Source organism: Ostrea edulis, chromosome 9, assembly GCF_947568905.1.
Source record: "Ostrea edulis chromosome 9, xbOstEdul1.1, whole genome shotgun sequence".
In the NCBI taxonomy this organism is placed as follows: Eukaryota; Metazoa; Mollusca; class Bivalvia; order Ostreida; family Ostreidae; genus Ostrea; species Ostrea edulis.
The window spans coordinates 55,048,030-55,064,519 of NC_079172.1; the positions used below are offsets into that span (position 1 = coordinate 55,048,030).

General features: G+C 35.7%; 1 protein-coding gene across 3 annotated transcripts in view; it reads right to left on the bottom strand.

Annotated features, from left to right (window-relative positions):
* Window positions 1-10,409, bottom strand: part of LOC125658103 (cytosolic purine 5'-nucleotidase-like) — a 32,724-nt gene extending 22,315 nt beyond the window's left edge. The window contains exons 1-5 of one of the 3 annotated variants that reach the window (XM_056149652.1): window positions 10,284-10,409; window positions 2,406-2,522; window positions 1,761-1,834; window positions 1,401-1,518; window positions 728-823 (exon numbers count right to left, since the gene is read on the bottom strand). In XM_056149652.1, the coding sequence (XP_056005627.1) occupies window positions 728-823; window positions 1,401-1,518; window positions 1,761-1,834; window positions 2,406-2,500 (383 nt within the window). In that variant the 5' untranslated portion in view covers window positions 2,501-2,522; window positions 10,284-10,409. Of the gene's footprint in view, window positions 1-727; window positions 824-1,400; window positions 1,519-1,760; window positions 1,835-2,405; window positions 2,526-2,796; window positions 6,638-10,283 lie in introns of those variants that run through there. The other 2 variants (XM_056149650.1, XM_056149651.1) reach the window with 2 other exon arrangements.
* Between the last annotated feature and the right edge of the window lie 6,081 nt (window positions 10,410-16,490).

The following is a 16,490-nucleotide window of genomic DNA, read 5'->3' on the forward strand; positions in this document are numbered from 1 at the left end:
ATTTAGGTCACTATGAATGAAAAACTACAGAAAATTACAAATAAATAATAACGATAAATGCATGTATTTCATTCACAAGTGAAATGTGTATATCAATACTAAACAATGTGATTAAACCACAATGTCATAAGAAACAATATGTCCAGCAATTCATAGACAGAACATATGATTTCTTTGAACAAAAAAAAACCCACACCTTACAATAGATAAATGACATATAGTCTATGCTTTAATCAAATGCCAAATTATCAAAGCAATAGAATCACATTTAATAAAAAGTTATAATGAAATTTACATTAAAATTTTTTAAAAAGTGTATACATGTAATTTGAAACTTGGGAAAATACCAACTATCACATGCCTTTGAAATTCATATTCATGTTTAAGATAAAAGCATACTTACTAGAAGGGAAATAGACATAATATTCATGTTTAAAATAAAAGTATACTTACTAGAAGGGAAATAGACATAATATTCTGTGTGTATTTCATCATGCATCCTGTAGTAATCATTCAACTGACAAGTCAAACACAAAATAAAATATGGACCCCACTTTGGGGCATCCCCTCACAACGTGGAGCTACAGTAACCAGAGTTACACAAATGCTTACAAACATACCTAATCAATCATGTACGACACCCCCCCCCCCTTTTCTCTCTCTCTCCGATGTAAGGGGACTAGATCTTCATGAAATAAGAAGATCAAATATTCTCTACTCTACCTACCCCTTCAGAAATTTGAAGCCATGCACACACACCAAAATATTGCCATAAGCATCCACTTTCAGGAGGTTCCCATACTGCTTGTCAAACCAAAGGCCCCTGAAAAAAATTAGTCAGTTTAATTTGCACATGTGTCTATGACACAAAACCTGCTCTATATTTAAGACTGCCTGGTTAACTTTGATGTAGCTCTCTCCTTGATAAATGTTTCATCATTGGCTTTCATTGCAGTGTCTCATTTCATTACAAAGACTGTATTGCAATTAACTTTCAACATATGGAATTTTAGGGAAATAGAATTTAGAAATATTTATTATTAAATTTTATTTAGAAATAAAACTATTTCTCAACAAAATAACCTCCTCATCATTGCAGAGTCACAAGAGTGGGCCAGAACACTATCTCAATCTCATTCATTGATACAGAAAATACACAGTGGAGCCTTATTCATCAGGTCACTTTTTGTAATAAAATCTGACTATCTGAAATCCAGAATGCAAATTTCTTGATTAACGATGCAAAATAACATGTAACAATTTGGTTTCCTAAAATAAATTATTCATATCAAAAGTGAAAAATCTGTCCAGATTAATGAGGCCTCACTGTATACATTTCAATCGAGCAATGCACATGATCCTATTTACCTAAATTCATAAAGACAATAAATATAAATTACCTGCATGGGAATGTGGGGTCATATTCAAAATCTTTGATACCATCTGGATAGCCAATAGTTACCAAGCGATCCCTCAACATGTTGAAGCCCATGGTCTCATACTGAGGAGATTTATACACTATTGTAAGAAATGAACATCCGTTATTAAGTGGACTGTGAAACAAATAGAAAGATGATAACATGTGTTTCTGAAATATTATGCCCCAAGATTTATGGTAGCAAAAAAGTGCTACATTTGGCCCCCAGAATTATGAAAAATGAAGTAAATTGTGAAATACACATACAAATGCGCATATTATTATGAAGTTAATGATGTTAAAATATACATGTGTATTACTTAAATTTTCAAAAGGTTCAAACCTGCAAGGGTGTAATCCATATCAAAGCCAAAGAACTTGATCTTATCCAAGTTCAAACTTCTGTTGACAAAAACTCTGAAAAGAACACAAAAATGACCTCTGCATTATTTCAAAATGATGCCCCTTGTGGACCTTCCAGGTTAACTTAAAACCTTGTGTATTCTTTGGACTGCGAGAATTTAAACAATTCATATTTCGTGCCTTAAGTACATGATTATGTATTAGGTGGTCATCATATATTTTCTCTCTAAACCAAATACTTACTGATACATTACAAAAAAATTTACATCATATTACACAGATCAGGATAATCATCTAATTGATATGACAGTGTGGGACTGCCCTTATACAACTTTCTGATGACATATACAAGAAATAGGAGTGGTTTAAACTGATTCATAAAATCAATTGTAGCAAACCACTCTAAACAGAATTACAACTATGGTGAAGTATTAACACACCATCAAAGTTGTTAACAAGTTACAAACTATTGCTAAGAATTTGCACGCATCTGAACACATTATAAATATATTTTCTATTAAAACAATATATTATTGGAATAAAATGGTGTACTTATGAAACATTACAGAAATAGTGATATTTTCCACAATTCCAACAAATTAGATTTTTATCAAATTGTAAATACCTGTGAGGGGGTTCTCGTTTCCACATCTCTGTGTCAGGCAGTCCATTACTTAGACTGCTCTCTAGCGATCTTTTTGCTGAGGTCTGGGAGTTCATTTTTAATCAACACCAAGTAAGTCTACTAAAGAGGAAAAGCAAGACCTGTAGTATGATGTCTGTCAACTAGAACTCCAAATCTAAATTATTCTGCTTAGTGTACAAAAACTCCTGCTGCTATTTTTGACACAATTATTCAAAAATAAATCCAAATGATATTCAACTCTATATAAGTAATGATACTTGTAAATAAATCTGTCCACACTTCCCTGATTTTCTAAATTGAAATGAACCTATTATTCCTCTAATTAACATCTTATTTACATGCCCTAGATCACGTACATTGAAAGGTTTACCTGTGTGACTCAGTTCCTGTACAGTATTATGCAACAAGCTGAAAAATTCCAAGTTCCTCAAAAAATTGTCAGAAATGAAACACTGTTCAACAATCTGCCAACTGAATGAGCAATGAGGATAATCCTGTGAAGAATAGACATATGGATCATGCACACTGCCTACCTCTCCAGTGTGGCCCATACCATCTATGATCATAACATCTAATTGCATACTAGTATTGTGAAAAAAAAACTAATTTAATTTGTTGCCCATGCAATGTTTTATACCTAACAGAGGCCAGGAGAGAATTCTGGGGTCTGGGAGAGAATGAGAGAATAAGGTTTGTAATTTTACATACCCACCATCTGTAGATCTATATCTCCCTGGTCGTAAATTACTGTGACATCTCAACATTTACAACCCAGGGAGCCACAGCACTGCTGCTACACACTTGTCAGTTTTTAATAAATTTAAAGGGATATTTTAAAGGATTATCCCAAAATATTCAAATGCAAAATTTAACACACATGTTTCATAATTTCATTCTGTGCTATTTTGATAAAAGTTTTTTTTCTTTTTTTGTTTCTTGAGTACTTCAGTCTAATTATAATTGGATCTTTCACGCTCTCATCTTTAGATCTGTGATGGTGATATCAAAAGACCAAAGCGTGAAAGATCTATTACTTATATTGAGAACTTTTAATTAATTATGTTAAACAGATGAGATGCATCTTATACATGGAAATATATCTCTTTAATAGCTCTTTTATTTTATGCAGTCCTTTAAGGATATCATTGTAAGTATACAAATTTCTGGAAAAACTATCAGGCCATTAAAAGCACCAAAACTGGTAATTTCACACAATCAATGAAGAGTTAATTTCCTAGTAGCAGCACCCAACAACAGGAAAGTCATTGTGGCAAGCATCCAGTGATTAAAATGGAACATCATAATCAATAGATTCACATGTTGCCTTACAACTACTCGAGTGTGTTCAGTTGGGATCATGCAATTACATTTATACCGTATATATTTGTACATAATCTCTTGATCACTTCCAAAAGTTCAGGTTGTACAGTTTGAAAAAAATAATTCAAAAGAATATTATTCCGCAGTTTGGTAGAATTATAACAATTTTATACGATACATGATTTATATTTATGCAATAGATCTGTTAAATAATTTCAACATGAATATTGCAGTTCAAGCATTTTACACCACACTCACCATGAATAAGATAAGTTTATTCCAATTTTGGGCCCAGAGGGCATAACAGTAAGACAGTTTATAAAGAAGGAAATTCAAAAAAGAAAGAAAGTTTACAACATTAACTACAGGTTACATAGACTGCAAACTGCATGTGGATGCAGCATGTTGGGGAAACAAGTACATACATATATGAATTGCTAATCATGTATATACACAAGTAAATGGACAGTATCAGTATTATACCAACATATGAATAATAAACTATAATGATTTTTGCAGTTTTAAAGCATCACTTCTTTTTCTGAAAGTTTGCACTAAATATTCACTCAATTTGACAATTACTGGTTTGTCTTCATTAATCATCAACCAAGTAAATTTGTCCTTATTTGTTAGATAGATAAAAATTTTGAATATGTACCTGTACTTCCACACTCAAAATGTGATGTCCCCTAATGAATGAAATACGATGTACTTTCAAGATAACACTGTTTGCAGTATGTGTCATTAAAATGCACATCTATGTCACAGCACGGATATAATGGTAACAGAGCACAGAACATAAAATAGATCAAGGTAAATCTGGTCATCACTGAAAAGAAGCATGATAAATATATATCTAGGACCTTACATGATCATCAGTGACATGTACAGTGTCATATTAGTTGTACATATATATGAGTAGTCATAAACCCACAAAGCCTATCCACACAGAACACATATATTTATTCATATAATGTATATTGTGCTTTGAACTTGTGACTATACTTACTGTATATGTGCATAGTCCTTTATCCTATCCAAGCCATCAAGCACTAATTGCCTGTTAAACTTCAAATTAGGGACATAGGCCAAACACTAACTTTACACATATAGACAACCATGTTCACCATAGATACAGTATAAAGTTTTATTTATAATAAATAAGTAATAAAATTTCACCACAGAAATAAAGTTTTACCGATAATAAAATCTGCACAAAATTTCACTTTAAAAATATAGTTTTACCAATAATATAACATCTATTTTAATTCTGAGTATCCATTGTCCTTAAGGTAGTTCCACCCTAATGTGACATGATAAGTGTTTGCAAAATCTTTATAAAACTTTGTGTATGATAGAAATATATCTACTGAATGGGTAAGCATTGAATAAGGATTCTGTTAGGCGGGCATGTGTTTATTCCTATCCAGTAAGCATGTTTTGTTTGTATTTTGGTAGTTTATAAGTACTTTAGTTCTAAATGAAAGGGTTTTTTAAATTTTTATTTCTTGGTTTTCTATTCATTAATACAGTTGTAGCAAGTTGTTAGTTTTTAAAAAATTAATTTTATAACATGGGTAGATATCAAATCCAATTTAGACAGACAAGGCTTGTGTACAGTACAAGAGTCAACTCTACAGAAGATCAGGCGAGTATTTGGCAGAATATAAAGGGTGGCAGGATTTCATTAAAGAGGAGCAAGAGTAGGAGGCGTTGGAGTCTGGGGCATACAGTCGGAATTGTATTAATTTTCTCGTTTCACAAAGTGTCTTTAGCATGTGTTGGTGGGTCATCAGAACAGAGTTTTTTCAGGGTACACTCAGTGAAATAAAACAAATTAAGTGACACAAGATATTATAGCGGACAGTATAGAAGGAACTTATACTGCCTTGACAGTGAGCTAGCTTTTCTAGTGATGTGGTAGAGTCTCTCTCTTTATCACGAAAGTTAAGCAACGGTAAGCGTGATCAGCCCTTGGATGGGTGACTGCTACACTTTACAAATTGGTGGCAGTATAGTGACTCTGCTGTTTGGCCTGCTTCAGAAAGAGTACAGATGTGGTTTTGTCCGGTGACAATGGTGGTTGTTGTTGGGAACAGCGGATGCCGTTGTTGAAGAGGTGCCAAGCATACAGAGAGAACTCACTTTAAGCTTCGAGGCGAAGCTTCCCAGAGTGGGGGGAAGTGTAGCATACAGTATAGACTAGAGGGAACTTATACTGCCTCGCTAGTGAGTTAGCTTTTCTAGTGATGTGAGAGTCTCTCTCTGAAGCCAACATAGTCCAATCCTTTTATGTTGGATCTAATGAGTTTTATAGACAGGAGTGTTGTACACTGTATTTAAAATCAAACTGAAATAAAATAATACCTTCCAAAGAAAAAAATTCCCTTTTCAAATACCGTCATTTGCGTAAAAAAAAATCTATAAATTAACACTACAGAGTTTCCGGAAGCTGGAAGTTAATATCATTCCAGGAATTATCTTTTCCTGTGCCTGATCGGCGACAATACAGACAGCTTGAATTATATTCGTTTATAAAAATCATTAAATTAAATATGAAAGGATTGGACTATATTGGACTTGTATTAGGAGATGTTTAATGCCCTTTGAATAGGAAGATTTGATCTGTTTCTTGGAACTGAGGTGATTTTGAGCTTTGTAAATTACAACTGGTATCCTATTTTCGTGTCATCCCTTGTTAGATATTCATATATATATATTGACTGAAACAAATGGATAAGAAGCCCCTGTGTTTGGACCGAGTGCCCCCTTATCTTAAATTTAGGGACCTGAGCACAGGACAATGGTCTCACTGACCCACTTGGATGTTTTAGTTGATTGGCTTACGACTGCTTTGAACATCGTGTATTGCAAACAATTCATCTATTATTCAAACAATTTATATCCGACATCCGATATTATCGGTCAGGATTTGTTGAAGGTTTGATGAATAACAATTCAGGCATTATCCTGTTATTCGCTCCGCGGAGCGAATAATATTTGACGTTGTTGACGTCACGCTAAAATCGTCAATGGAGGAACAATAAGCAACTGAAACAAAAAGCAAACCTTGAGTACAAGGTCAAGTGTTAAAAATAGGTGAAGGTGCAACTAAATAGAGAGAATATACCTTCGTAATAAACATGAAAATCTGAAGTTTTATTTTATTTGTAACGTTTGTATTCGTAGTGTATTTTAAAGATAATATTTATTCAGAAATCTATGAATGATATTTTGAAAGATCATCCTTATAATATATAATATACTCCTGTTATTCGCACCGGTGCGAATAACAGGAGTATATATATACAGACGAGGTTTACATTTCAAGCTAAAACGCTCTAAAAAGGGAAGAATTCCCGGGAAAGGGGTTTCTTTGGGGGAGACTATATAAAAAATGGGGCTTGGAATTTTTGGGGGTGAATTTCAATGAATATGACATTTAATGAATTAATATAGTGCTAAAATTATTCGCACCGGTGCGAATAACAGGAGTATATACAGACGAGGTTTCCAATTTCAAGCTAAAACGCTATAAAAAGGGAAGAATTCCAGGTGAATTTCATTGAATATGACATTTAATGAATGAATATAGTGCTAAAATTATTCGCACCGGTGCGAATAACAGGAGTATATATATACAGACGAGGTTTACATTTCAAGCTAAAACGCTCTAAAAAGGGAAGAATTCCCGGGAAAGGGGTTTCTTTGGGGGAGACTATATAAAAAATGGGGCTTGGAATATTTGGGGGTGAATTTCAATGAATATGACATTTAATGAATTAATATAGTGCTAAAATTATTCGCACCGGTGCGAATAACAGGAGTATATACAGACGAGGTTTCCAATTTCAAGCTAAAACGCTATAAAAAGGGAAGAATTCCAGGTGAATTTCATTGAATATGACATTTAATGAATGAATATAGTGCTAAAATTATTCGCACCGGTGCGAATAACAGGAGTATATATATACAGACGAGGTTTACATTTCAAGCTAAAACGCTCTAAAAAGGGAAGAATTCCCGGGAAAGGGGTTTCTTTGGGGGAGACTATATAAAAAATGGGGCTTGGAATTTTTGGGGGTGAATTTCAATGAATATAACATTTAATGAATTAATATAGCGCTAAAATTATTCGCACCGGTGCGAATAACAGGAGTATATACAGACGAGGTTTCCAATTTCAAGCTAAAACGCTCTAAAAAGGGAAGAATTCCAGGTGAATTTCATTGAATATGACATTTAATGAATGAATATAGTGCTAAAATTATTCGCACCGGTGCGAATAACAGGAGTATATATATACAGACGAGGTTTACATTTCAAGCTAAAACGCTCTAAAAAGGGAAGAATTCCCGGGAAAGGGGTTTCTTTGGGGGAGACTATATAAAAAATGGGGCTTGGAATTTTTGGGGGTGAATTTCAATGAATATAACATTTAATGAATTAATATAGCGCTAAAATTATTCGCACCGGTGCGAATAACAGGAGTATATACAGACGAGGTTTCCAATTTCAAGCTAAAACGCTCTAAAAAGGGAAGAATTCCAGGTGAATTTCATTGAATATGACATTTAATGAATGAATATAGTGCTAAAATTATTCGCACCGGTGCGAATAACAGGAGTATATATATACAGACGAGGTTTACATTTCAAGCTAAAACGCTCTAAAAAGGGAAGAATTCCCGGGAAAGGGGTTTCTTTGGGGGAGACTATATAAAAAATGGGGCTTGGAATATTTGGGGGTGAATTTCAATGAATATGACATTTAATGAATTAATATAGTGCTAAAATTATTCGCACCGGTGCGAATAACAGGAGTATATACAGACGACGTTTCCAATTTTAAGCTAAAACGCTCTAAAAAGGGAAGAATTCCAGGTGAATTTCATTGAATATGACATTTAATGAATGAATATAGTGCTAAAATTATTCGCACCCGTGCGAATAACAGGAGTATATATATACAGACGAGGTTTACATTTCAAGCTAAAACGCTCTAAAAAGGGAAGAAATTCCCGGGAAAGGGGTTTCTTTGGGGGAGACCATATAAAAAATGGGGCTTGGAATTTTTGGGGGGTTAATATCAATGAATATGACATTTAATGAATGAATATAGTGCCATGATTATTCGCACCGGTGCGAATAATAGAAGTATATATACAGACGAGGTTTTCATTTCCCAAGTAAACTAATGACACATTTACTTAAAACATACATTTTTATTATGAAAGTGAAAAGGAAACAGTAGCATACAATCTGTAATTATTCCTAAAAATACACACACAATGAAAGATTTTACGATTTTTAAAAATATTTATTTACATAATAAATGTTTTAAAACAAAATCCTGAAAAGTGAAAATAATTTTAAACATTTACTCGGCCATTTCTACTCATTTTGCAAAGGTTTTAAATTAAGTAATAAAAAAAATTAATGACTTTATTTCTTAAACTGTTTGATCCACCGTTCTTGAAAGTAAGATTTCCAATATGCGGGACTTGAACTTTGCATGGTTTTTCCCTTTCTCACGCAATCTGAAAACGCCTGTACCTCACTTGAATAGAAAGCAATTGTTGAATGCAAACAATGAGAAAAATTGAACACTACTCATGCAATTGTTTGTAAAGGAAGGTCATTGTTAGTCGAAACTTAGAAACGGAATAAATGTGTATTTCAATACAGTAATACAAGAAAAAGGATATTATTGAACTAAGAAAGTTTTTTAACCCGTATTGACAAAACAAAGACGAAATTTAATGCAAGAGACAAGTACATAAGCATTCAAAATGAATGATTTTTAAAAAATGAAACAAATTATTAGACGGTTTATTCCGTAACATTACTAAAGATTAATTTGGCTAGCTATCATTAATTTTGTATTCTGATTTTTTTGTAAGTAACGGAATAAACGCTATACTCAAACTTTTCAAATATTATAAAAATTGAAATACATTATGATAAGGTTTATTCCGTAATATTATTTTAGATATTTAGCAGTTTAGTTGGCCTGTTAGTATTAATTTTCTTTCCTTGGGGGGAGGGGGGTATTCACGGAATAAACGCTATACGGTTTATTCCGTGACATTATTTGGAGATTAAATTGGGCAGATATGAATTTTCTATTTATTTATTTTTTTTGTAAATCACGGGGTAAAGTTATTGGGATTTAGGGGAAAAAAAGATCATTTCTTATAATAAAACTTTTAAAATGCACAAATTTAGTACGAAAACAAATTAAGAAATAACGTCAACAACGTCAAATATTATTCGCTCCGCGGAGCGAATAACAGGATAATGCCACAATTCATGATTAAATATTATTAACTAGATCTATATCATATTTCATAAGTCAGCATGAAAACTGTTAATATACTGATATTCATGAACATTTCAACTTCAAGGAACAAAAAATTAATTTTCTTTAATTTTTTAAAAACAAATCAAAATCTTTTTTGGAAAATCGTTGGGGTTTTTTTCACTATGCATTTAATCATACACTGTGTTATAATACACTGTGTTATAAAGGACTTACCTTATTTTGATTTGACGTTTCTTAGCGAACAACACAGCAGCAATCTTTATCATGAACGGTTACCGTTATGACTTATCTTATGTGCGTCTTAGCAAACTAATTACAAAATTTCACATCCGGTTATTGTGTGTAATATCGAACCCGAGCAATTTATGAAAAATTCCACCAACAGGATTTTACATCTATCAGAAACATAAAGTATATTCACCGTACTAGACAGTTACAGTGACCTGTACAGTGTGTATATATGTATATATATATATATATATATATATATATATATATATATATATATATATATATTTATATATATATATACACACACACACACAAACCTTGTGGTTATTTTTGTTGTTCATTAACTATTTAATTGTTGTTTTCTATTTTGGACAAATGCATGAGCATGGATTCCTCATTAGTAAATGTCCATTTGGATTTTAATGAGTAAACACATTGAACTTGAACTATATTGACGGAACGAGCGCAATTACATGCATAGGAGTCAATCCAGAACATTTTCCCCAGGTTTTACCGCAGTGTCGTATCCAGGATTGGGGGGAGGGGGGGGGGGGCTAGCTCTGAGTTTTTCTTTACGTCCTGTCGAAAAAAATTCATCACCAGCTTGCAGCTATAGGTGAAGTACCATAAATTTAAACATATGTTTAGCACTCAAGACCATACCATTGACGGTCTTAAAGTTGCCAACTGGACTCCGAATTCCCAGGATTATGAAATATCTTTTAAAGCTAAACTAAATATTGCAATGAAATGATTGAGAAGTCAATGATTCGAAAATAAAATTCTTATCCATATTACTTCCTCAAATTGCTAGTGTCTGTCAATTAAGAGTTTCAGTTAAAAAGTAATGAACATCTTAGAGATGATTGAAATTTTGATTTGTTAAATGATCACAAACGCTAGAATACTATCTAAATCTTGATCTATACCAATTACAACTAAAAAATGTAAACACTTTGAATTTGATATTTCAGCAAAGTTCCTATGAATTCGATACGCATCATAAACATTTAGGAGTTATTTTTTGTCAAGATCTAAGTTGGTCCTATTATACTAGTACTGTAGTTAGTCAAAGCCAAAATTTGGGGTTAATGAAAAAGTTGAAATTTAGGCATAGACTCAGCTGAAAATTATGGAGCGCCAAATTAACAAAACTCATATAATTGAAGAAATCTTTACTAGTAATCATTTGAAGATAGCTATCAATTCATTTCATGCACGCAACAATTCAGTTTAAAGATATCTTCAAATAATTAATGAGTATCATTAAAGTATTTCAATAATAATTTTCGACCAATTATTAATGGTTATATGAGTTCTTGGATTAATGCTCAATTCAATTGATTCTTTTAGAAAGCACAGCTATCTAATTAAAAATATCTTCAATTCAACATGAAATCAATTATTGTTCAGGGGCGGATCCAGGAATTGCGGTTACGGGGGGGGGTACTTTATGAGGCAGGGGGTCGGCCCTGATGGGGGCCCCAGGGGCCTCTGGAAACTTCTGGATTTTTTAGGGCTTGAAATATGTCTCCTATTTAGTCATTTCTACTATTTTCTATCATTTTTAGTAAAATGACGAAAATATTAAGGGTCTAAGTTGGAAATAATTAAGTTCTCCCAATAAAGTAATTCAAGAAATCAAAAGATTTTGCCATTTAATTCTCCGGGAGTGGAAGAAATTATTGCTTCTTTTATCGTTTAGTATATTTTTCTGAACAAGACACCATGATTTACCTTAAATTTGAAAATTTTAGGGGGCTTCTTCTTCTTAAATCCACCACTGTTGCTCTCATCAATCCAATTGATGACCGTGTAAATGTGGTGAAATTATTGCTCGAAACATTGACCTTTCAAAAATTACCTTGGTTGACCTTTGTCTGAAAGCCATGGTTCTACTGGTAATGACCTTAGCTCATTTTGGTGATTTTTTTCTTTCGTTCTCATCCCAAATCGCGAGTTCCTATCTCATCGGAATTTTTAGCTTTTCTCTTTATGATTTTTACACTAAAATTAATTTTTGGGGGCTATATTAGACAAACTTTATACATGTACAAGTATTCATAACATTGTGAAATTTAACGAGAATTTGCTACACTGATCTGATACTAGGCGTATGATTACACGGATTTGGGCTTAACCTTGCTCTATAACACTACATTTTGCTACCCTACAAGTCTTGATCGATGTTAAATCATATCTATGAAAAGGTGAAAGTAATGAACAGTGATCAATCTCTTAATTCCTATAAAGAATACAAAATCAAAAGTAGGGCAAATACGGACCCCTGGACATACCAGAGGTGGGATCAGACAAACACGGACCCCTGGACATACCAGAGGTGAGATCAGACAAACACGGACCCCTGGACATACCAGAGGTGGGATCAGACAAACACGGACCCCCGGACATACCAGAGGTGGGATCAGACAAACACGGACCCCCGGACATACCAGAGGTGGGATCAGACAAACACGGACCCCTGGACATACCAGAGGTGAGATCAGACAAACACGGACCCCTGGACATACCAGAGGTGGGATCAGACAAACACGGACCCCCGGACATACCAGAGGTGGGATCAGACAAACACGGACCCCCGGACATACCAGAGGTGGGATCAGGTGCTTTGGAGGAGGAAGTGTTCAACAAAGTAATGTCTTGGATGACTGACCACATAACATAATTTTTATAGAGTAAACAACATCTGAACCTTTTTGAAATGGGTTTCATTGGGTGCATAGGATCACCGAAATTACCGCCAATCACCCAAATACCAAAGAATGACACATTCATGAAGACATGGCTATCATTTGAATAGGTAATGGTATTTAGAAGGTAAAAGTTAACCCATTGGATATTGTCACAAGTAGCATAAAATCATTGATAAAGCTTATGCTTATAATGTTTTAAATACAAGGTTAGCAATGATTTAAAATGCAGCCAGTTTTCGGGTATTTTAAAACTGTAAAAACAACAGCTCGTGTTTGTCCGATCGATCGAGCGGAAAAATTACTGTTTCGGCAGTTTCCGTGAAGTATTTACGTCCTGTCCATCATGCCGGTCGTTATGTTAGACAGCAACGGAAGTTTTCCACTCCTGCCGGTCACAATCGTCTCTACTAAGCACCAAATCACGTACATTTCCTTTAGTTCGGCCCCCACTGTTCGTCCACAGATGTGTCTCGACCTTTTCCTCTTCCTCTTTCCCTCTGGTGTCCATCTTAGAGCTGTCTTAGTGTTTCCAGATCACATGACCACAATCCATCTCCTACGCTTTTTAAGCAAGATGATCTTCATGCTCTCCTGGCCACATATTTGCAGTAACTCCTCATTGGTTGGTTGGTTTTATAGTTTAACGTCCCTCTAGAGAATTGTTCACTATTATGGAGACTATGGTCTAAATTTTGCAGTTTGCGGTTTTTGCGGTCTTATCCGAAGGATCACCCCCATTTAGTCGCCCCTTACAACAAACAAGGGGTACTGAGGACCTATTCTAACCCAGGTCCCCACGGGACAACTCCTCATTGGAAATGGTTCGGGCCAGATGTCACGTAGGATTCTTCTTACTGACTTCATGTGGAAGGATGGGTTTCATCATGTCACTCTCTGTCGTTCTCAGCACTCTGACCCATACAATCGCATCAGGCCGTGAGTGTGGGACAGGATGGCGAGGTCATCCGTAAAGTCCAGATCTTCTAAGGTGTAAAGGAGTCCTTCTAATGCTCCTGATCTGGTCCTATGTGGTTTTTCTCATCACCCAGTCAATCAATATGATGAAGAGCACTGATGACATCAGACATCCTTGTCTCACTCCAGTCATCACTTTAAAGCTGTCACCATTATATCTGACAGCTGAAGTTGGCACAAAAAATTAGATTAACCATCTTCCTGGATATTCCATGTGATCTAAGAATGCACCACAAGATGTCCCGTGGCCGAGTGGTTAGAGCATCGCGCTGAAAATCACACAGCCTCTCACCTCTATTGGCGCGGGTTCGAGTACCGCTTGCGCCGGTAAGTGAGAAAGTTTCCCAGTTTACTTTCGGAAGGTCGGTGGTCTCTTCTCAGGTACATTGTATCTGGGTTCTTTCTTCCACCAATGAAAACTGGGCGCCACCAGATAACTGAAAAATTGTTGAGTGTGGCGGAAAACATCAGTCAATCAATCAACAAGATGTCCATGTGCACAATGTCGAAAAGTAGAGCTGTATCTGCCACTCTATTCACTGTTGTATAATGTTTTCTTTGGTGGAACCTTTCTCGGGATGGTTGTATATTTTTAACGTCCCTCTCGAGAATTTTTTACTCATATGGAGACGTTGCCGGTGAAGGGCTGCAAACTTTAGGCCTATGCTCGGCACTTACGGCCTTTGAGAAGAGAGGGATCTTTATCGTGCCACATTAGCTGTGACGTGGGGTCCCGGTTTTTGCGCTCCCGTTCGAAAAACCTCCCCATGTAATCGCCTCTTACAACAAGCAAGGGGTACTTAGGACCTATTCTAACCCGGATCCCCACAGGATTTCTCGGCATGGAAAGCAGGGCAATTCCTCTCAAGTTGTTACAGTTTGTCAGGGCGCCTTTTTATCTATATTATGATTCTTTTATTCCAGTCGTCTGGTATTTCTTATCCCACACAGCGTTAAATAAGGGTTGGAATATCCTTGCTGATAGTTTCGTATCCACTTTGAACTCTGCATTCAAACCATCATGGACAGATGTCTTCAAGGATATGATGGCCTCAATCATCTTTACACTTGGCTAATCTGTACTCACGTCCAAGTCCATTTTCTGCGTCTGGTATGTCTGCATCCACACTTGGTGCTGGTCTGTTCAAAATTTAAGTGATCCGCCCAGCGTGCTTCCTGTTCCCTGAGTGAGCAGATTTCCTTCCTTACCTCTAACAGGTCCACCATGTTTGCTCCGTTGCTTGCCAAGTAACTTCTTCGTGATCCGGTATAGCTCCCCGTGATCAACTTTATCAGGTGCTTTCTCTGTCTGCCTTGCTACATATAGGTGCTCTAAGTAGGCTCGTTTGTTTGCTCTTGCCTTTTTCTTGACCATTCTGTCACCTTCCTCATGCTGTGCTTTGTAGATCTCCCGCAATCTCTCCGACAATGGATCAGTGTATTTTTTGTCAGCAATCATCCATTCTCTACAGATTGCCCTGTACTGTCCGACATCCAGTCTTTCATCTTTACTGATTGCTTCACACCTACAGATGGCACCCTCTGTTATTGTTCGTTTTATTGTTCGTTGATCTGCTTCATCATCTAGGTTCACCAGCTCCTGATACACATTTCTAAGCTGTAGGTTGAAGGTGCTTTTAACAGTAGGATTCTGGAGATTCTTAATGTCGTAGCTTTGACAAGTTGTGGGCTTACGTCCAGTACTTCAGAGCTTGAGTCTGGTTGGTTGGTTGTATATTATCTAACGAGAATTTTTCACTCATGTGGAGACGTCATCATTGTCGGTGAAGGGTTGCAATATTTAGGCATATGCTCGGCTCTTATCTTTATCATGCCACATCTGCTGTGACATGGGTCTCGGTTTTGCGATCTCATCCGAAAGACCATCCCATTTAGTAGCCTCTTACGACAAGTAAGGGGTACTGAGGACCTATTTTAACCCGCGGGATCCCCACGGAGCTTGAGTCTGACATTGCCTGTCACAAGGTGATGGTCACTCTTCTCACATGTACGTCTAGCAATGATCTCCACCATCTCCTGTTGACCATTATATGATTAATTTGATATCTGTCCCTGTCATTCGGCGAGCACCACGTGAGCTTGTGGACTTCTCTGTGTGGGGAAAGTGCCCATCCTCTAATTAGACTGTATACAGTACAACTCTGCCAGTCGTTAACTATTGTTATTCATAACGCCACCTCCCTCCTTGCCCGTCGCTCATTCATAATGCTTGTTATCTTGCCCAACCTTTGCATTTAAGTGGCACATCACAATCAGCATATCGTGACGTAATGCCGCTCTTACCTCAGTCTGCAGTTGTTCGTATACAGAAGGCGTCTCTTACATCATCGTCACTCCCATTTGTTAGAATATAGCACTGTATAAAGGTAGCATTGAGCTGTCTTCCTCCGAATCTATTGATCATCATTCTGCTGTTTATCGGTTTCCATTTCAGGAAGGCCTACGAATTTCTGTAAAATGATGGCAACCTCTTGATGGT